The sequence below is a fragment of the Panulirus ornatus genome, chromosome 12 (genome assembly GCF_036320965.1).
Source record: "Panulirus ornatus isolate Po-2019 chromosome 12, ASM3632096v1, whole genome shotgun sequence".
Lineage (NCBI taxonomy): Eukaryota > Metazoa > Arthropoda > Malacostraca > Decapoda > Palinuridae > Panulirus > Panulirus ornatus.
Window position 1 is genome coordinate 30,100,227 of NC_092235.1, and position 22,820 is coordinate 30,123,046.

The following is a 22,820-nucleotide window of genomic DNA, read 5'->3' on the forward strand; positions in this document are numbered from 1 at the left end:
CAGACATCCCTCCAGTTGCACCTCTCAGCACATTAACATCCAAAAGTCTCTCTCGCGCGCCTGTCAATTAACACGTAATGATGATAGAGTGGCAGATATAGGGTGTTTTGGTCGAGGTGGTGTGCAAAGTGAGAGGGTTAGGGAAAATGATTTGGTAAACAGAGAAGAGGTAGTAAAAGCTTGGCGGAAGATGAAAGCCGGTAAGGCAGCAGGTTTGGATGGTATTGCAGTGGAATTTATTAAAAAAGGGGGTGACTGTATTGTTGACTGGTTGGTAAGGTTATTTAATGTATGTATGACTCATGGTGAGGTGCCTGAGGATTGGCGGAATGCGTGCATAGTGCCATTGTACAAAGGCAAAGGGGATAAGAGTGAGTGCTCAAATTACAGAGGTATAAGTTTGTTGAGTATTCCTGGTAAATTATATGGGAGGATATTGATTGAGAGGGTGAAGGCATGTACAGAGCATCAGATTGGGGAAGAGCAGTGTGGTTTCAGAAGTGGTAGAGGATGTGTGGATCAGGTGTTTGCTTTGAAGAATGTATGTGAGAAATACTTAGAAAAGCAAATGGATTTGTATGTAGCATTTATGGATCTGGAGAAGGCATATGACAGAGTTGATAGAGATGCTCTGTGGAAGGTATTAAGAATATATGGTGTGGGAGGAAAGTTGTTAGAAGCAGTGAAAAGTTTTTATCGAGGATGTAAGGCATGTGTACGTGTAGGAAGAGAGGAAAGTGATTGGTTCTCAGTGAATGTAGGTTTGCGGCAGGGGTGTGTGATGTCTCCATGGTTGTTTAATTTGTTTATGGATGGGGTTGTTAGGGAGGTGAATGCAAGAGTTTTGGAAAGAGGGGCAAGTATGAAGTCTGTTGTGGATGAGAGAGCTTGGGAAGTGAGTCAGTTGTTGTTCGCTGATGATACAGCACTGGTGGCTGATTCATGTGAGAAACTGCAGAAGCTGGTGACTGAGTTTGGTAAAGTGTGTGAAAGAAGAAAGTTAAGAGTAAATGTGAATAAGAGCAAGGTTATTAGGTACAGTAGGGTTGAGGGTCAAGTCAATTGGGAGGTGAGTTTGAATGGAGAAAAACTGGAGGAAGTGAAGTGTTTTAGATATCTGGGAGTGGATCTGGCAGTGGATGGAACCATGGAAGCGGAAGTGGATCATAGGGTGGGGGAGGGGGCGAAAATTCTGGGAGCCTTGAAGAATGTGTGGAAGTCGAGAACATTATCTCGGAAAGCAAAAATGGGTATGTTTGAAGGAATAGTGGTTCCAACAATGTTGTATGGTTGCGAGGCGTGGGCTATGGATAGAGTTGTGCGCAGGAGGATGGATGTGCTGGAAATGAGATGTTTGAGGACAATGTGTGGTGTGAGGTGGTTTGATCGAGTAAGTAACGTAAGGGTAAGAGAGATGTGTGGAAATAAAAAGAGCGTGGTTGAGAGAGCAGAAGAGGGTGTTTTGAAATGGTTCGGGCACATGGAGAGAATGAGTGAGGAAAGATTGACCAAGAGAATATATTTGTCGGAGGTGGAGGGAACGAGGAGAAGAGGGAGACCAAATTGGAGGTGGAAAGATGGAGTGAAAAAGATTTTGTGTGATCGGGGCCTGAACATGCAGGAGGGTGAAAGGAGGGCAAGGAATAGAGTGAATTGGAGCGATGTGGTATACCGGGGTTGACGTGCTGTCAGTGGATTGAATCAAGGCATGTGAAGCGTCTGGGGTAAACCATGGAAAGCTGTGTAGGTATGTATATTTGCGTGTGTGGACGTATGTATATACATGTGTATGGGGGTGGGTTGGGCCATTTCTTTCGTCTGTTTCCTTGCGCTACCTCACAAACGCGGGAGACAGCAAAAAAAAAAAAAAAAAAAAAAAAAAAAAAAAAATTTATCCATATATAGCTGTCACTACATCTTCATAAGAAACTTGTGAGTAAAAGCAAAATGCCCTGCTACTATTGCATGCATTTGGCAGTGCTGAGAAAGCTATGTAACCTTGACATTATGCACATGTTGATGGTGTAATGGAAGCCACATCCACATGCTTCCTACACTGTTGCTATCAAGGATATCAGGAGAGATTACCCCATTCATTTTCATAACTAAATATGCTTAACTATTTCTTTCTTTTAATTTTTTTAATTTCTGCCACACAGGTGATTAGGCCATGAAACCAACCAGCCACAGTGAATGTGTTAAGTCTCCTCAAAGTTTTCTTACTTTAAAGAAGTCCACATTCCAATACTAATGGAAGTAGAAGACCTACTCCCGCTCCTTTTAATTGCCTTCTACAACTTGCAGGGAATACGTGGGCAGTGTTCTTTCTCCCCTATCCACAACAGAAAAGGAGGCAAGTGAGGATACTCTCTCTGAGAATCAGTCCTCTGTTCTTAATGCTATCTCGCTAAAACGGGAAACGGCAAAATGTAAGAAAAATATACATATATACATTATCTTTATCCCTGGGGATAGGGGAGAAAGAATAATTCCCCTGCATTCCTCATGTGTCATAGAAGGCGACTATAGGGGACAGGACCGGGGGGCTAGAAACCCTCCCCTACTTGTATCAGATTGGGGAAGAGCAGTGCGGTTTCAGAAGTGGTAGAGGATGTGTGGATCAGGTGTTTGCTTTGAAGAATGTATGTGAGAAATACTTAGAAAAGCAAATGGATTTGTATGTAGCATTTATGGATCTGGAGAAGGCATATGATAGAGTTGATAGAGATGCTCTGTGGAAGGTATTAAGAATATATGGTGTGGGAGGCAAGTTGTTAGAAGCAGTGAAAAGTTTTTATCGAGGATGTAAGGCATGTGTACGTGTAGGAAGAGAGGAAAGTGATTGGTTCTCAGTGAATGTAGGTTTGCGGCAGGGGTGTGTGATGTCTCCATGGTTGTTTAATTTGTTTATGGATGGGGTTGTTAGGGAGGTAAATGCAAGAGTCCTGGAAAGAGGGGCAAGTATGAAGTCTGTTGGGGATGAGAGAGCTTGGGAAGTGAGTCAGTTGTTGTTCGCTGATGATACAGCGCTGGTGGCTGATTCATGTGAGAAACTGCAGAAGCTGGTGACTGAGTTTGGTAAAGTGTGTGGAAGAAGAAAGTTAAGAGTAAATGTGAATAAGAGCAAGGTTATTAGGTACAGTAGGGTTGAGGGTCAAGTCAATTGGGAGGTGAGTTTGAATGGAGAAAAACTGGAGGAAGTGAAGTGTTTTAGATATCTGGGAGTGGATCTGTCAGCGGATGGAACCATGGAAGCGGAAGTGGATCATAGGGTGGGGGAGGGGGCGAAAATTTTGGGAGCCTTGAAAAATGTGTGGAAGTCGAGAACATTATCTCGGAAAGCAAAAATGGGTATGTTTGAAGGAATAGTGGTTCCAACAATGCTGTATGGTTGCGAGGCGTGGGCTATGGATAGAGTTGTGCGCAGGAGGATGGATGTGCTGGAAATGAGATGTTTGAGGACAATGTGTGGTGTGAGGTGGTTTGATCGAGTAAGTAACGTAAGGGTAAGAGAGATGTGTGGAAATAAAAAGAGCGTGGTTGAGAGAGCAGAAGAGGGTGTTTTGAAATGGTTTGGGCACATGGAGAGAATGAGTGAGGAAAGATTGACCAAGAGGATATATGTGTCGGAGGTGGAGGGAACGAGGAGAAGAGGGAGACCAAATTGGAGGTGGAAAGATGGAGTGAAAAAGATTTTGTGTGATCGGGGCCTGAACATGCAGGAGGGTGAAAGGAGGGCAAGGAATAGAGTGAATTGGAGCGATGTGGTATACAGGGGTTGACGTGCTGTCAGTGGATTGAATCAAGGCATGTGAAGCGTCTGGGGTAAACCATGGAAAGCTGTGTAGGTATGTATATTTGCGTGTGTGGATGTGTGTATGTACATGTGTATGGGGGGGGGGTTGGGCCATTTCTTTCGTCTGTTTCCTTGCGCTACCTCGCAAACGCGGGAGACAGCGACAAAGTATAAAAAAAAAAAAAAAAAAAGGGGAAACAGAAAATATAAATAAAACAATATATGAAATCCCAGTCAGGAAGCTAAAACAGGAAGCTAAAACATCTATTCAGTATACTAAAAGGAGAAATAAGGAACATGCATGAAAGTGCTACAGAAAAACTGAAATCAGTCCCAAATGAATTCAATATAAATGATCACCTAATGCAGGTGGTAGAAGAGGGGGAACATTACTTATCAAGGAAGTTGCACTATGACAATCATGAGCTAACTCTCTCACATTAGCATATCTTATCAAAGGTACTTGTACGTAGGTGGGTACTCTCTCTCAAACACAAACTCACCTTTTTTTGGATGTCATGGGAGACAAAGTTGAATACTGTCCCAAGTAATTTCAAGAATCTGTGGAAAAATAAAAGTAATTAATAGAGCTAAATAACATGGAAAATATGTCTTACGCACTTTATTTACCTAATTCCAAAACATCTTTTTATTCTCCCTAAAATCTAATGATACTCTCTCACCCCAACTCTCATTTGCCCTCTTTTTCACCTCTTGCACCTTTCTCTTGACCTCCTGCCTCTTTCTTTTATACATCTCCCAGTCACTGGCACTACTTCCCTGCAAAAATAGTACAAATGCCTCTCTCTTCTCTTTCACTAACAATCTTACTTCTTCATCCCACCACTCACTACCCTTTCTAATCTGCCCACCTCGCACCTTTCTCATGCCACAGCATCATTTGGGGAAGCCATCACTGCTTCCCTAAATACATCCCATTCCTCCCCCACTCCCCTTACGTCACTTGCTCTTATCTTTTGCCATTCTGCTCTCAATCTCTCCTAGTGCTTCCTCCCACAAGTCTCCTTTCCAAGCTCACTTACTGTCACCACTCTCCTTTTCTGAAAACCTCTACAAATCTTCATCTTCACCTCCAAAAGATAATGATCAGACATCCCTCTAGCTGCCCCTCTCAGCAAATAAACTTCCAAAAGTCTCTCTCGCGCACCTATCAATTAACACGTAATCCAATAACGCTCTCTGGCCATCTCTCCTATTTACATACGTATACATATGTATATCTCTCTTTTCAAACCAGGTATTCTCAATCACCAGTCCTTTTTCAGTGCACAAATCTACAATCTCTTCACCATTTCCATTTACAACACTGAACACCCTATGTACATCAATTATACCCTCAACTGCCACATTACTCACCTTTGCATTCAAGTTACCCATCACTATAACCCAGTCTTGTGCATCAAAGCTGTTAACAGCAAGTATGAATATGTACATGTGTATATATGTATTATTTATTTATTTATTTATCATTTTGCTTTGTCGCTCTCTCCAGCATTAGCGAGGTATTGCAGGGAAACAGATGAAAGAATGGCCCAACCCACCCATATACACATGTATATACATGTGTATATACATACCTATACATCTCAACATATACCTACATATACACACACAGACATATACATATATACACATGTACATAATTCATACTGTCTGCCTTTATTCATTCCCATCACCACCTCGCCACACATAAAATAACAACCCCGTCCCCCCTCATTTGTGCAAGGTAGCGCTAGGAAAAGACAACAAAGGCCACATTCGTTCACACTCAGTCTCTAGCTGTCATCTAAAAATGCACCGAAACCACAGCTCCCTTTCCACATCCAGGCCCTAAAGAACTTTCCATTGTTTACCCCAGACGCTTCACATGCCCTGGTTCAATCCACTGACAGCACGTCGACCCTGGTATACCACATCGTTCCAATCCACTTTATTCCTTGCACACCTTTCACCCTCCTGCATGTTCAGGCCCTGATCACTCAAAATTTTTTCACTCCATCTTTCCACCTCCAATTTGGTCTCCCACTTCTCCTCGTTCCCTCCACCTCTGACACATATAACCTCTTGGTCATTCTTTCCTTACTCATTCTCTCCATGTGACCAAACCATTTCAAAACACCCTCTTCTGCTCTCTCAACCACACTCTTTTTATTACCACACATCTCTCTTACCCCATTATTACTAACTTGATCAAAACACCTCACACCGCATATTGTCCTCAAACATCTCATTTCCAGCAAATCCACCCTCCTCTGCACAACTCTATCTATAGCCCACGCTTTGCAGCCATATAACATTGTTGGAACCACTATTCCTTCAAACATAGCCATTTTTGCTTTCAGAGATAATGTTCTTGACTTCCACACATTCTTCAACGCTCCCAGAACTTTTGCCCCCTCCCCTACCCTATGATTCACTTCCGCTTCCATGGTTCCATCCACTGCCAAATCCACTCCCAGATATCTAAAACACTTCACTTCCTCCAGTTTTTCTCCATTCAAACTTACCTCCTAAATGACTTGTCCCTCAACCCTACTGCACCTAATAACCTTGCTCTTATTCACATATATATGTATATATGTCTCAGAATGTATATGTATGTATATGCTAAAATGTGTAGGTATGTATATATGTGTGTGTGGGTGTTTATGTATAAACATATGTATGTGGGTGGGTTGAGCCATTCTTCGTCTGTTTCCTTGCACTACCTCACTAATGCGGGAGACAGTGATTAAGTATAATAATAACAATAATAATATATATAGATAGGGTTGTGCGGAGGAGGGTGGATGTGTTGGAAATGAGATGTTTGAGGACAATATGTGATGAGGTGGTTTGATCGAGTAAGTAATGAAAGGGTAAGAGAGATGTGTGGTAATTAGAAAGAGTGTGGTGGAGAGAACAGAAGAGGGTGTATTGAAATGGTTTGGTCACATGAAGAGAATGAGTGAGGAAAGATTGACAAAGAGGATACATGTGTCAGAGGTGGGGGGGACGAGGAGAAGTGAGAGACCAAATTGGAGGTGGAGAGATGGAGTGAAAAAGATTTTGAATGATCAGGGCCTGAACATGCAGGAGGGTGAAAGGTGTGCAAGGAATAGAGGGAAATGGAACAATGTGGTATACCGGGATCAATGTGCTGTCAATGGAGTGAACCAGGGGATATGAAGTGTCTGGGGTAAACCATGGAAAGTTTTGTGGGGCCTGGATGTGGAGAGGGAGCTGTGGTTTTGGTGCATTATACATGACAGCTAGAGACTGAGTGTGAACAAATGTGGTCTTTGTCGTCTTTTCCTAGCATTACATCGTACCCACACCGGGGTGTGTGTGTGTGTGTGTGCCGCCACCGCTGCCCCCGCCGCCATTTTGTGTGTGGCGGCAGGAATGATACTCTCTCACCCCAACTCTCATTTGTCCTATTTCACCTCTTGCACTTTCCTCTTGACCTCCTGCCTCTTTCTTTTATACATCTCCCAGTCATATGCACTATTTCCCTGCAAAAATCATCCAAATACCTCTCTCTTCTCTTTCACTAATAATCTTACTTCTTCATCCCACCACTCACTACCCTTTCTAATCTCCCCACCTCCCACGTTTCTCATGCCATAAGCATCTTTTGCGCAAGCCATCATTGCCTCCCTAAATACATCCCATTCCTCCCCCACTCCTCTTACGACCTTTGCTCTCACCTTTTTCCATTCTGCACTCAGTCTCTCCTGGTACTTCCTCACACAAGTCTCCTTTCCAATCTTACTTACTCTCACCACTCTCTTCACCCCAATATTCTTCTTTTCTGAAAACCTCTACAAATCTTCACCTTCGCCTCCACAAGATAATGATCAGACATCCCTCAAGTTGCACCTCTCAGCACATTAACATCCAAAAGTCTCTCTTTCACATGCCTATCAATTAACACGTAATTCAATAATGCTCTCTGGCCATCTCTCCTACTTACATACGTATACTTATGTATATCTCTCTTTTTATACCAGGTATTCCTAATCACTAGTCCTTTTTCAGCACACAAATCTACAAGCTCTTCACCATTTCCATTTACAACACTGAACACCTCAGGTACACCAATCATTCCCTCAACTGCCACATTACTTACCTTTGCATTCAAATTAACCCATCACTATAACCCAGTCTCGTGCATCAAAACTACTAACACACTCACTCAGCTGCTCCCAAAACACTTACCTCCCATGGTCTTTCTTCTCATGCTCAGGTGCACAGGTGCCAATAATCACCCATCTCTCTCCGTCCACTTTCAGTTTTACGCATATCAATCTAGTGTTTACTTTCTTACACTCTATCACATATTCCTATAACTCCTGTTTCAGGAGTAGTGCTACTCCTTCCTTTCCTCTTGTCCTCTCACCAACCCCTGACTTTACTCCCAAGACATTCCCAAACCACTCTTCCCCTTTACCTTTGAGCTTCGTTTCACTCAGAGCCAAAGCATCCAGGTTCCTTTCCTCAAATGCTTCCCAGACGCTTCACATACCTTCATTCAATCTGCTAACAGCACATTGACCTCGGTATACCACATCGTTCCAATTCACTCTATTCCTTGCACACCTTTCACCCTCCTGCATGTTCAGGCCCCAATCACTCAAAATCTTTTTCACTCCATCTTTCCACCTCCAATTTGGTCTCCCACTTCTCCTCGTTCCCTCCACCTCTGACACATATATCCTCTTTGTCAATCTTTCCTCACTCATTTTCTCCAAGTGACCAAACCATTTCAAAACACCCTCTTCTGCTCTCTCAACCACACTCTTTTTATTACCACACATCTCTTACCCTTTCATTACTCACCTTGATCAAACCATATAACATTGTTGGAACAACTATTCCTTCAAACATACCCATTTTTGCTTTCCATGATAATGTTCTCAACTTCCACACATTTTATAATGCTCCCAGAACTTTCGCCCCTTACCCCACCCTACGATAACGTTCTCGATTTCCACACATTCTTCAACACTCCCAGAACTTTCGCCCCCTCCCCCACCATATGATTCACTTCCGCTTCCATGGTTTCATCTGCTGCCAAATCCACTCCCAGATATCTAAAACACTTCACTTCCTCCAGTTTTTCTCCATTCAAACTTACCTCCCAATTGCCTTGTCCCTCAACCCTACGGTACCTAAAACCTTGCTCTTATTCACATTTACTCTCAACTTTCTTCTTTTACACACTATATCAAACTCAGTCACCAGCTTCTGCAGTACAACTGACTCACTTCCCAAGCTCTCTCATCCACAACAGACAGCATACTTGCCCCTCTTTCCAAAACTCTTGCATTTACCTCCCTAACAACCCCATCCATAAACCAATTAAACAACCATGGAGACATCACGCACCCCTGCTGCAAACCAACAATTGAGACATCACGCACCCCTGCCGCAAACCAACATTCACTGTGAACCAATCACTTTCCTCTCTTCCTACATGTACTCATGCCTTACATCCTCGATAAAAACCCTCGATAAAAACTTTTCACTGCTTCTAACAACTTCCCTCCCACACCGTATATTCTTAATACCTTCCACAGAGCATCTCTGTCAACTCTATCATATGCCTTCTCCAGATCCATAAATACTACATACAAATCCATTTGCTTTTTTAAGTATTTCTCACACACATTCTTCAAAGCAAACACCTGATCCACACATCCTGTACCACTTCTGAAACCACACTCCTCTTCCCCAGTCTGATGCTCTGTACATGCCTTCACCCTCTCAATCAATATCCTCCCATATAATTTCCCAGGAATACTCAACAAATTTATACCTCTGTAATTTGAGCACTCACTTTTATCCCCTTTGCCTTTGTACAATGGCACTATGCAAGCATTCTGCCAATCCACAGGCACCTCACCATGAGTCATACATACAGTGAATAATCTTACTAACCAGTCAACAATACAGTCACCCCCTTTTTTAATAAATTCCACTGCAATACCATCCAAACCTGCTGCCTTGCCGGCTTTCATCTTCCACAAACCTTTTACTACCTCTTCTCTGTTTACCAAATCATTCTCCCCAACCCTCTCACTTTGCACACCACCTCAGCCAAAACACCCTATATCTTCTACTCTATCATCAAACACATTCAACAAGCCTTTAAAATACTCACTCATTTCTCCTTCTCACATCACCACTACTTGTTATCACCTCCCCATTAGCCCCCTTCACTGATGTTCCCATTTGTTCCCTTGTCTTATGCACTTTATTTACCTCCTTCCAAAACATCTTTTTATTCTCCCTAAAATTTGATGATACTCTCTCACCCCAACTCTCATTTGCCCACTTTTTCACCTCTTGCACCTTTCTCTTGATCTTCTGCCTCTTTCTTTTATACGTCTCCCACTCATTTGCATTATTTCCCTGCAAAAATCGTCCAAATGCCTCTCTCTTCTCTTTCACTAATAATCTTGCTTCTTCATCCCACCTCTCACTACCCTTTCTAATCTGACCACCTCCCGTGCTTCTCATGCCATAAGCATCTTTTGCACAAGCCACCACTGCTTCCCTAAATACATCCCATTCCTCCCCTTACCTCCTTTGTTCTCACCTTTTTCCATTCTGTACTCAGTCTCTCCTGGTACTTCCTCACACAAGTCTCTTTCCCAAGCTCACTTACTCTCACCACTCTCTTCACCCCAACATTCTCTCTTCTTTTCTGAAAACCTCTACATATCTTCACCTTCACCTCCACAAGATAATGATCAGATATCCCTCCAGTTGCACTTCTCAGCACATTAACATCCAAAAGTCTCTCTTTCGCACTCCTATCAATTAACACGTAATCCAATAATGCTCTCTGGCCATCTCTCCTATTTACATATGTATACTTATGTATATCTCTCTTTTCAAACCAGGTATTCCCAATCACCAGTCCTTTTTCAACACATAAATCTACAAGCTCTTCACCATTTCCATTTACAACAATGAACACCCCATGTACACCAATTATTCACTAAACTGCCACATTACTCACCTTTGCATTCAAATCACCCATCACTATAACCTGGTCTCGTGCATCAAAACTACTAACACACTCACTCAGCTGCTCCCAAAACACTTACCTCCCATGATCTTTCTTCTCATGCCCAGGTGCATATGCACCAATAATTACCCATCTCTCTTCATCCACTTTCAGTTTTACCCATATCAATCTAGAGTTTACTTTCTTACATTCTATCACATACTCCCACCACTCCTGTTTCAGGAGTAGTGCCACTCATTCCCTTGCTCTTGTCCTTTCACTAACCCCTGACTTTACTCCCAAGACATCCCCAAACCACTCTTCCCCTTTACCCTAGAGCTTTGTTTCACTCAGAGCCAAAACATCCAGGTTCCTTTCCTCAAACATACTACCTATCTCTTTTTTTCTCATCTTGGTTACATCCACACACATTTAGACAACCCAATCTGAGCCTTCGAGGAGGATGAGCACTCCCCGCGTGAATCCTTCTTCTGTTTCACCTTTTAGAAAGTTAAAATACAAGGAGGGGAGGGTTTCTAGCACCCCCGCTCCCGTCCCCTTTAGTCGCCTTCTACGACACGTGACGAATGCGTAGGAAGTATTCTTTCTCCCCTATCCCCAGGATGTATTTAGGATGGGATGTATTTAGGGAAGCAGTGATGGCTTGCGCTAAAGATGCTTATGGCATGAGAGGCGTGGGAGGTGGGCAGATTAGAAAGGGTAGTGAGTGGTGGGATGAAGAAGTAAGATTATCAGTGAAAGAGAAGAGAGAGACATTTGGACGATTTTTGCAAGGAAATAATGCAAATGACTCGAAGATGTATAAAAGAGAGGCAGGAGGTCAAGAGAAAGGGGCAAGAGATGAAAAAGCGGGCAAATGAGAGTTGGGGTGAGAGTGTATAAAAAAATTCTAAGGAGAATAAAAAGATGTTTTGGAAGGAGGTAAATAAAGTGTGTAAGACAAGGGAGCAAATGGGAACATCAGTGAAGGGGGATAATGGGGAGGTGAAAACAAGTAGTAGTGATGTGAGAAGGAGATGGAGTGAGTATTTTGAAGATTTGTTGAATGTGTTTGATGATAGAACGGCAGATATAGAGTGTTTTGGTTGAGGGGGCATGCAAAGTGAGAGGGTTCGGGAGAATAATTTGGTAAACAGAGAAGACGTAGTAAAAGTTTTGCGGAAGATGAAAGCCGGCAAAGCAGCGGGTTTGGATTGTATTGAAGTGGAATTTATTAAAAAAGATGGTGACTGTATTGCGGACTGGTTGGTAAGGTTATTCAATGTATGTATGACTCATGGTGAGGTGCCTGAGGATTGGCGGAATGCTTGCATAGTGCCACTGTACAAAGGCAAAGGGGATAAGAGTGAGTGCTCAAATTACAGAGGTATAAGTTTGTTGAGTACTCTTGGGAAATTATATGGGATGGTATTGATTGAGAGGGTGAAGGCATGTACATAGCATCAGATTGGGGAAGAGCAGTGTGGTTTCAGAAGTGGTACAGGATGTGTGGATCAGGTGTTTGCTTTGAAGAATGTATGTGAGAAATACTTAGAAAAGCAAATGGATCTGTATGTAGCATTTATGGATCTGGAGAAGGCATATGATAGAGTTGATAGAGATGCTTTGTGAAAGGTATTAAGAATATATGGTGTGGGAGACAAGTTGTTGGATGCAGTAAAAAGTTTCTATCAAGGATGTCAGGCATGTGTACATGTAGGAAGAGAGGAAAATGATTGGTTCTCAGTGAATGTTGGTTTGCGGCAGGGGTGTGTGATGTCTCCATGGTTGTTTAATATGTTTATGGATGGGGTTGTTATGGAGGTGAATGCAAAAGTTTTGGAAAGAGGGGCAAGTATGCAGTCTGTTGTGGATGAGAGAGCTTGGGAAGTGAGTCAGTTGTTGTTCGCTGATGATACAGCGCTGGTGGCTGATTCGGGTGAGAAACTGCAAAAGCTGGTGACTGAGTTTGGTAAAGTGTGTAAAAGAAGAAAGCTGAGAGTAAATGTGAATAAGAGCAAGATTATTAGGCACAGTAGGGTTGAGGGATACGTCAATTGGGAGGTAAGTTTGAATGGACAAAAACTGGAGGAAGTGAAGTGTTTTAGATATCTGGGAGTGGATTTGGCAGCGGATGGAACCATGGAAGCGGAAGTGAATCATAGGGTGAGGGAGGGGGCGAAAGTTCTCGGAACGTTGAAGAATGTGTGGAAGTCGAGAATGTTTTCTTGGAAAGCAAAAATGGGTATGTTTGAAGGAATAGTGGTTCCAACAATGTTATATGGTTGCGAGGCATGGGCTATACATAGAGTTGTGCAGAGGAGGGTGGATGTGCTGGAAATGAGATGTTTGAGGACAATTTGTGGTGTGAGGTGGTTTGATCGATTAAGTAATGAAAGGGAAAGAGAGATGTGTGGTAATAAAACGAGTGTGGTTGAGAGAGCAGAAAAGGGTGTTTTGAAATGGTTTGGTCACATGGAGAGAATGAGTGAGGAAAGACTGACAAAGAGGATATATGTGTCAGAGGTGGAGGCAATGAGGAGAAGTGGGAGACCAAATTGGAGGTGGAAAGATGGAGTGAAAAAGATTTTGAGTGATTGGGGCCTGAATATGCAGCAGCGTGAAAGGCGTGCAAGGAATAGAGTGAATTGAAAAGATGCGGTATACCGGGGTCGACTTGCTGTCAATGGATTGAACCAGGGCATGTGAAGCGTCTGGGGTAAACCATGGAAAGTTTTGTGAGGCCTGGATGAGGAATGGGAGCTGTGGTTTCGGTGCATTATACATGACAGCTAGAGACCGAGTGTGAACGAATGTGGCCATTGTTGTCTTTTCGTAGCGCTACCTCGTACACATGCAGGGGGAGGGGGTTGTTATTTCATGTGCGGCGGGGTGGCAACAGGAATGAATATGGGCAGACCGCATGAATTATGTTGATGTGTATACATGTATATGTCTGTGTGTGTATATATATATATGTACACGTTGAGATGTATAGGTATGTATATTTGCGTGTGTGGACGTGCATGTATAAACATGTGTATGTGGGTGGGTTGGGCCATTCTTTCGTCTGTTTCCTTGCGCTACCTCGCTAAGGCGGGAGACAAAGTATAATATAAATGAAAAATAAAATATTATATAAATATATATATTCTGTCATACTTTGTTGCTGTCTCCCGCGTTTGCGCGGTGGCGCAAGGAAACAGACAAAAGAATGGCTCAACCCATCCACATACACATATATATACATACACGCGCACACGTACAGATAGGGGAGAATATAATACTTCCCATGTATTCCCTGTATTTCATAAAAGGTGACTAGATGGGGAGGGAGTGGAGGGCCTGGAAATCCTCCCCTCCTGTTTTGACTTTTCCAAAGGAAGGAACAGAGAATCGGGCCAAGAGAGGATTTTCACTCTTAGGTTCAGTCCTCTGTTCTTAATGCTGCCTCACTAATGCAAATACGTACAAACAATACATATATTCATCTTTTTTTCATACATATTTGTCATTTCCCACGTTAATGAGGTAGCATTAAGAACAGAGGACCGAGTCTTAGAGGGAATATCCTCACTTGGCCCCCTTCTCTGTTCCCTCTTGGAAAATTAAAAATGGGAGGGGAGGATTTCCAGCCCCCTGCTCCCTCCCCTTTTAGTTACCTTCTACAATGTACAGGGAATATGTGGGAAGTATTCTTTCTCCCCTATCCCCACATCAGGAGGGGAGTGTCAGATGTAAATGAAAAAAGGCCACATCCACTCTCATTCATTTTCTAGATATCACACATAATGCACTGAAATCACAGCTCCCTATCGACAATCTGGCCACAAAGACTATTCCAAAGTTCATTCAAGATGTTTCACATGCCCTGGTTTAGTCCACTGATAGAACATTGGCTCCAGTATACCATACTGCTCCAATTCACTCTATCCCTTGTGAGCCTTTCACCCTCCTGCATGTTCAGGCTGTGATAGCTCAAAATCTTTTTCACATCCTCCATCTCTAATTTCATCTCTCCACTCTCCTTGTACCCTCCACTTCTGACTCATTTTCTTTCTGTCAAACTTTCCTCACTCATTCTCTCCATATAACCAAATCATTTCAGCACACCCTCTTCAGCTCTCTCAACCACGCACTTTTTATTACTAAACCACTCACCCTTTCATTATTCACTCGATCAAATCACTTCATATAACATATTGTCCTCAAACATTTTATTTCCACATCTGCTATACTCCACACAGCTTTATGTACAACCCATGCCTTGCACCCATATAATATTGTTGGGACTACTATTCCTTCAATCATACCCAATTTTGTCCTGCCAGATAATGTTCTCTCTTGCCACATTCTTCAACCCTCCTAAAACCTTCATACCCTCATCCACCCTCTGGTTCACTTCCGCTTCTATGGGTCCATTCACTGCCATGTCCACTCCCAGCTACCTAAAACACTTCACTCCCTCCAAGTTTTCTCCATCTAATGTATCTCTAAACCCTGCTAAGCCTAATAACCTTCCTTTTATTCAAACTTAAACTCAACTTCCTCCTTTCAGACACTCTTACAAACTCACTTACAAACTTCTGCAGTTTATCATTCAAATCTGCTACCCCAGGGGTTGGGGAGAAAGAATTCTACCTCTGTACTCCCTGTGTGTTGTAGAAGCAACTTGGGGGGGCTGGAACAATGCCCCTTTCCTTTATTTCAATTTCTAAAACAGGGAACAGAAGAAGGATCCTAACAGGGAAGCTCATCCTTCTCGAAGGCTCACACTGGAGTGTCTAAATATGTGTGGATGTAAGGAAGATGAGAAGAGAAGAGAGATAGGTAATATGTTTGAGGAAGGAAACCTGGATGCTCTGCCTGGAGTTGTGGGAGTGTGTGCTAGAGTGTAATGAAGGAAATTCTTGACTGATGTGGGAAAAACTGAAAATGGATGGTGAGAGATGGGTGATTATTAGTGCTTTTGCCCATGAGAAGAAAAATCATGACATGCAAATGTTTTGGAAGCAGCTGAATGAGAGTGTCAGTAGTTTTGGTGTAAGAGACCAACTATTAATGATGGGTTATTTTGGTCCAAAGGTAAGTAATATGGCAGTTGAGGGTACAACTGGGTCGATGGGATATTCAGTGTTATGAATGGAAAAGGTGAACAGCTTGTGGAGTTGTGTGCCAAAAAAAGGACTAGTGACTGGGAATACTTGGTGTAAAAAAGAGGATATACACAGTATACATATGAGAGCGGGAATGATGGTCAGCCAACATTACTGGATCATATATAAATTGATAAGTGTGTAAAATAGAGACTTCTGCATGTAATGTACTGAGAGTGAAAGGAGGTGGTTGTTTGATCACCATCTTTCAGAGGTGAGGGTAAAAATTTGTAGAGGGTTTCAAAATAGCAGAAACAATGGTAAAGATCAGTAGAGGTTTTTAAAAAAGCAGAAACATTAGCAAAGATCTGTAGAGGTTTTCAAAAAGCAGAAACATGTTGAAGATAAGAGAGTGGTGACACTAAGTGAGCTTGAAAAAGAGACTTGAGAAAAAATACTAGGAGAGAGATTAAGTGTATATGGTAAAGGTGAGAGTAAATGAAGCAGGGGAGTAGGTAAGAAGTGGGAGATATTTAGGGAAGCAGTGATGACATGTGCAAGAGATGAATGTAGCATGTGAAAGGGTAGTGAGAGGTGGAATGAGGAAGCAAAGTTGCTGGTGGATGGACTTACAGTGGGAGGACTGCAAATGATTAGGAGATGTAGAAGAAAAAGCAGCAGGAGGTCAAGAGGAAGGTGCAGGGATTGAAAAAAGGGGGCAAATGAGAGTTGGTGTGCACGAATATCAGTAAACTTTAAGGAGAGGAGGTTCTGGAGGGAGGTACATAATGTGCAAAAGACTAGAGAACAAATGGAAACATCAGTGAATGGGGCAAAAGAGGAAGTCCTAACAGGTAGTGATGATGTAAGTAGATGGAGCAAGTATCTTGAAGGACTGTTAAATGTGCGTGATGATAGAGTGGCAGATGTTGGGTGTTTGGGTCAGGGTGGTAAGTGAAGTGAGAGACCCATGGAGAGTGGTTTTGAGTAAGATCATAAAGCCATGTACAGAGCATCAGACTGGGAAGGAACAGGTTGGTTTAAAAAGTGGTACAGGATGTGTGGATCAGGTGTTTGTTTAAAAGAATGTGTGAGAAATATTCATGATACATGGATTTGTATGTGGCATTTATGGATCTGGAGTAGGCATATGACAGGGTTGATAGAGATGCTATGTGGAAGGTCTTAAGAATATTTGATGTGGGAGGAAAGCTGCTAGAAGCAGAGAAGTTTTTATCAAAGGTGTAAGTATTGTGTACAAGTAAGAGAGGAGAGTGAATAGTTCCAAGTGAAGGTTGGTCTAAGGCAGGGGTGTGTGATGACATTATGGATGTTGAACGCTAGAGTCTTGGAGAGAGGGGCGAGTGTGGAGTCTGCATGGGATGAGAGAAACTGCAGAAGTTAGTGGCTCTTTTTGGAAGAGCATGAAAAGAGAAGGTTGAGAGTTAATGTGAATAAAAGCAAGGTATTGGGTTTAACAGGGTTGAGGGACAGGTTAGTTGGAATGGAGAAGAACTGCATGAAGTGAAGTGACTAAGATATCTGAGAGTGGACATGGCAGAGAATGGAATAATGGAAGTGGAAGTAAGTCATAGGGTGGGTGAGGGGGGGGTTCTGGCAGTACTGAAAAATGTGGTGAGAGAATATTATCTGGGAGGGCAAAAATATATATGTTTGAAGGAATAGTCATCCCAACAACATTATAAGGACGTCAGGCATGGGATATAGATAAGGTTGTGCTGAAGAGGATGGATATGTTGGAAATTAAATGTTTTAAGACAATGTGCAGTGTGAGGTGGTTTAAGTAAGTTATGAAAGCGTAAGAGAGAAGTGTGGGAATAAAGAGAGTGTGGTTGAGAGAACAGGAACGGGTGAGAAAGGGTTGACAGAGAGGATATATGTGTCAGAAGTGGAGGGAACATGGAGAATGAGGAGACCTAACTGGAAATGGAAGGATGAAGTGAAAATATTTTGAGTGATTGGGACTCAACATGACTGACCCAGGGTAAGTGAGGCATCTGGGGTAAACCATGAAAGGTCTGTAGGGCGTGGTTATGGAGAAGGAGCTGTGGCTTCAGCTAGAAAATGGATGTGGCTATTGTTTGTCTGCTCCTGTTGCTACCTCACTAACATGAGAAATGGTAATTAAGTATGAAAAAAATACATAATAATGGTAATATACAATATTTTGACAAGAATTCATAAGCTGGCAACAAGTAAATGCTTAGTGTCCCTTTAAGTCAGCACTTATAATTTTCTTCCACAACCATTACAATTAGTTCAATATCAATGAGAGGACCAAGAAATCTGTAACACTTGAGGAAATTTATGCCATCTTTCTGGCATAAAAGAATAATTACTTTTTTTCATTTTTCTCCATTTATTTCTTTCTTATTATCAAGTGTTATTTTCAAGAAATATCAATGCCGTACATAGAAACTTTATGGTTTTAGCCTTGATCATAAGGTAGTTAAAAAGGTCACTATTTTCACACTTCACTGGAGAATTTAAAACCCTTGGGAATGCACCTGCAAATCAATTTTGGGGCCAAAGGATTGAAATAGCAGATATGAAATGAACTAATGAAATTCTCACGAGAACAGAAAAAATTACAGTTGCCAAGATTACTGCACACACACACACACACACAAAAAAAAAAAAAAATCATAATAGGCTCCTAAATGAATGTATCAAAGAGTTTGCATTTTTCTCCATGTCCTAAAAATTCAAATTGGAAGAGGCACTGTGTTGGTATATTTTACATCACAAGTAACTATCACTGACAGATACTTTATCTCACGAGTAACTACCATTAACAGATATTATACACCACAAGTAATCATCATTAGCATACAAGAAATCTTAAGAATGTCAGTTACCTACATTACACCTAGGAGGAAGGTACAGTCCTGGCATATGCATCTTTTTATGCTCCACATTAACAAGTGTTAACTGGGGCACTATTTACAGACATACAGTAATGATAAAGTGGATACTGAACTGCTGGCACTGGGGAAAGATCTCTGCTGGTGGTAAAAGAGAAGAGACTAAGGTGGACATGTCAGGAAAAGTCAACAAATTTGTGATAAGCCAAGTGCATGCAGCATCCCAAAATCAAATGCCTGTACAGCAACTAATATGGTCAATTCATCAGATTTTTCTCCTATTTTAAAACTTTTCTTGATATTCATATTAACTGAAAAGACAAAAAATATTTCTTTATAAAGTCTGAAGGCTCAAAGGCTCAGGCTAGTGTGTCTAAATCTATGGATGTACCTGAGAAGGAAGAATAGACAGGTAGTATGTCTGAGGAAAGAAACCCAGATGCTCTAGCTCTGAATGAAACAAAGCCTCTGGTTTGGAAATGTCTCAGGTGTAAAGTCAGGGGTTGGTGGAAGGGCAAGAGCTAAAGCTAACAGAGTTAGCACTACTGCTGAAGCAGAAGTAGTGGGAGTGTGTAAAAGAGTGTAAGGAAAAGAGTTTCAGTGATGTGGGTAAAAATGAAAGTGATTTGTAAGAGACAGGTGTTAATTATAATGTACATGGCCATGAGATCATGAAAGACAAGAATTCTGGGCACAGCTTAGTGAGCATATCAGTAGTCTTGATGTAAGAGACCAAGTACAAATGATGGGTGATTTAAATGGCAAGGTGAGTAAGGGGATATAACTGGGGGGTATGGGGTACTCAGTAATGAGAATGGAAATGGTGTACAAGTTGTGGTGTTGCGTGCTGGAAAAAGACTGGTGACTGAGAATTTTTTTTTTTTTTTTTTTTTTTTTTTTTTTTTTTTTTTTTTTATACTTTGTCGCTGTCTCCCGCGTTTGCGAGGTAGCGCAAGGAAACAGACGAAAGAAATGGCCCAACCCCCCCCCATACACATGTACATACACACATACCTACACAGCTTTCCATGGTTTACCCCGGACGCTTCACATGCCTTGATTCAATCCACTGACAGCACGTCAACCCCTGTATACCACATCGCTCCAATTCACTCTATTCCTTGCCCTCCTTTCACCCTCCTGCATGTTCAGGCCCCGATCACACAAAATCTTTTTCACTCCATCTTTCCACCTCCAATTTGGTCTCCCTCTTCTCCTCGTTCCCTCCACCTCCGACACATATATCCTCTTGGTCAATCTTTCCTCACTCATTCTCTCCATGTGCCCAAACCATTTTAAAACACCCTCTTCTGCTCTCTCAACCACGCTCTTTTTATTTCCACACATCTCTCTTACCCTTACGTTACTTACTCGATCAAACCACCTCACACCACACATTATCCTCAAACATCTCATTTCCAGCACATCCATCCTCCTGCGCACAACTCTATCCATAGCCCACGCCTCGCAACCATACAACATTGTTGGAACTACTATTCCTTCAAACATACCCATTTTTGCTTTCCGGGATAATGTTCTCGACTTCCACACATTTTTCAAGGCTCCCAAAATTTTCGCCCCCTCCCCCACCCTATGATCCACTTCCGCTTCCATGGTTCCATCCGCTGACAGATCCACTCCCAGATATCTAAAACACTTCACTTCCTCCAGTTTTTCACCATACAAACTCACCTCCCAATTGACTTGACCCTCAACCCTACTGTACCTAATAACCTTGCTCTTATTCACATTTACTCTTAACTTTCTTCTTCCACACACTTTACCAAACTCAGTCACCAGCTTCTGCAGTTTCTCACATGAATCCGCCACCAGCGCTGTATCATCAGCGAACAACAACTGACTCACTTCCCAAGCTCTCTCATCCCCAACAGACTTCATACTTGCCCAGTTAAAAAAGAGGGACACACACAAGTATACATAAATGAGTATGGGAGATGGTCAATGGGCAGTATTGGATTATTTACTAATTGATAGGCATGCAAAAAAAAAAAAGCAGCCAGCAGGATGCTAGATTATTTCCTCATAAAGGCTTGGGTGAAGATTTGTAAAGATTTTTAGAAATGAGGAAATGCTATGGGTGAGAAGAGAGTGAGCTTTAAAAAGAAGCTTGTGTGAAGAAATATCAAGAGAGATTGAAAGTAGAATGGCAAAGGTGAGAGCAAATGAAGCTACAGAAGTGGGTGGAGAATGGAAGGTTAGCAAATTAGAAAGGGTAGTGAGTGGTGGGATAAAGAAGAAAAGATTGTTGGTGAAATAGAAAGAGAGGAATATGGGAAGTACTTACAGAGGAGTGCAAATGATTGGAAAATGTATAACAGAAAGTACAAGTATGTCATGAAGAAGGTGTAAGGGCTGAAAAGGAGGGTAAACTAGAGCTGGGGTGACCAAGATCAGAAAACTTCAGGGAGAATATGTTACTGAAGGAGGTTAATAGCGTGCAAAAAAAGTGTGTGTAAAAGGAAGAAGTTCAGAGCAAATGTGAATAAAAGCAATGTTATCAGGTTTAGCAGGGTAGACAGACAGGTTAGTTGAAGTGTGAGTCTAAATGGAAAAATATTGGAGGAAGTGAAATGCTTTAGATACCTGGGAGCTGACATGGCAGCAAATGGAACCATGGAAGCAGAAGGGAGTCATGGGTGGGTGATCAGGGGCAAAGATTCTGGGAGCATTGAACAATGTGTGGAAAGAGAGTTTGTTACCTGGGAGGGCAAAAATGGGTATGCTTGAAGGTATAGTAGTCCCAGCAATATTACATGGATGCGAGGCATGGGCTATAGATGAAAATGTGGTGTTGAGGGTGGATGTGTTGCAAATGAAATGAAAGAGGACAATATAAGGTGTGAAGTGGTTTGATGGAGTAAGTAATAAGAAAGAGGTGTGGTAATAAAAAAAGAGTGTGGTTGAGACATATGGAGAGAACACGTTAGGAGAGGCTGACAAAGAATACACAGATGTCAGGAGTAGAGGCAATAAGGAAGAGGCCAAATTGGAGATGGCAGGATGAACTGAAAAAGATTTTGAGTGATCAGGGCCTGAACATGCAGGAGGGTGAAAGATTTCATGAGACAGAGTAAAATGAAAAAATGTGTTATACAGGGGTCAACCTGCTGTCAAAGGAATGAATCGGAGTACTTAAAGAGGCCTTGGGAAACCATGGAAAGATATGTAGGGCCTCGTTGTGGATATGGGGACATGGTTTCGGTGTATAACACATGACAGCTTGAGATGAATGTGAGCAAATGCAGCCTTTATCATATTCCTGGTGCTACCATGCTAACATGGAAAACAGTCATCAAGTATGAAAAAAAAAGTTCTAAAAACATTAAAATACCTTCAACTAAAGGGTCCAGCGAGGGACACATCAATTGTTTACAATGGGTTACAAACTTTTGCATTCTGATTTCTAGTTAATGGGGAAATCAGCTCCTAGAAAGACCCCAACTTTGTAACAACTGTTGGCTAGGGATCAAACACTACAACAAGGTAAACACCAGCTGGATCTCACAAAATATTTAGTAAGGAATTAAACGGAACATGCAACTTTTACAAAATCTACAAACTGTAATTACTCTATCAAATCTATAAAACTGTCTTACATATGCTAAATAGTGAACAAAACATATGGTCTTACAGAATACTTGGAGATGATATTAATTCACAATAGGGGAAGACATAAGAAGATGAAAATAACTAAGGGGATCTGACAGTCAGGGGTTGCGTAAGGGTGCTGTGTACAAGCATCTTACTGCTACTTCTTAAAGCTCATCCTTCAACACCAACCAACTTACAAAGGTAACATAATGACTTACAAGGCAGAAGGGGTTAGCCCTGGACATACTGTAACACACGGTGACATGGCAATTTAACATAACATCAAGAAGTCTCCTATGGTGTGTAAATGACATACGGTACCCATTTGGCACATCTGGTTCCCTTACCTGCCTAGTGGTTGACCCATTTAAAGCATCATGTTATCTTTGCCTGTGAAAACAGGGAATGTGGCA

The 22,820-nt window shown here is 42.0% G+C and overlaps 1 protein-coding gene across 6 annotated transcripts in view; it reads right to left on the reverse strand.

Annotated features, from left to right (window-relative positions):
• LOC139751994 (ceramide-1-phosphate transfer protein-like) overlaps positions 1-22,820 on the reverse strand; it is a 78,010-nt gene that overhangs the window by 29,145 nt on the left and 26,045 nt on the right. For all 6 annotated transcript variants that reach the window (XM_071667755.1, XM_071667754.1, XM_071667753.1 and 3 more), the window contains one exon: positions 4,300-4,357. In XM_071667755.1, coding sequence (XP_071523856.1) covers positions 4,300-4,357 — 58 coding nt within the window. The remainder of the gene's footprint in view (positions 1-4,299; positions 4,358-22,820) is intronic.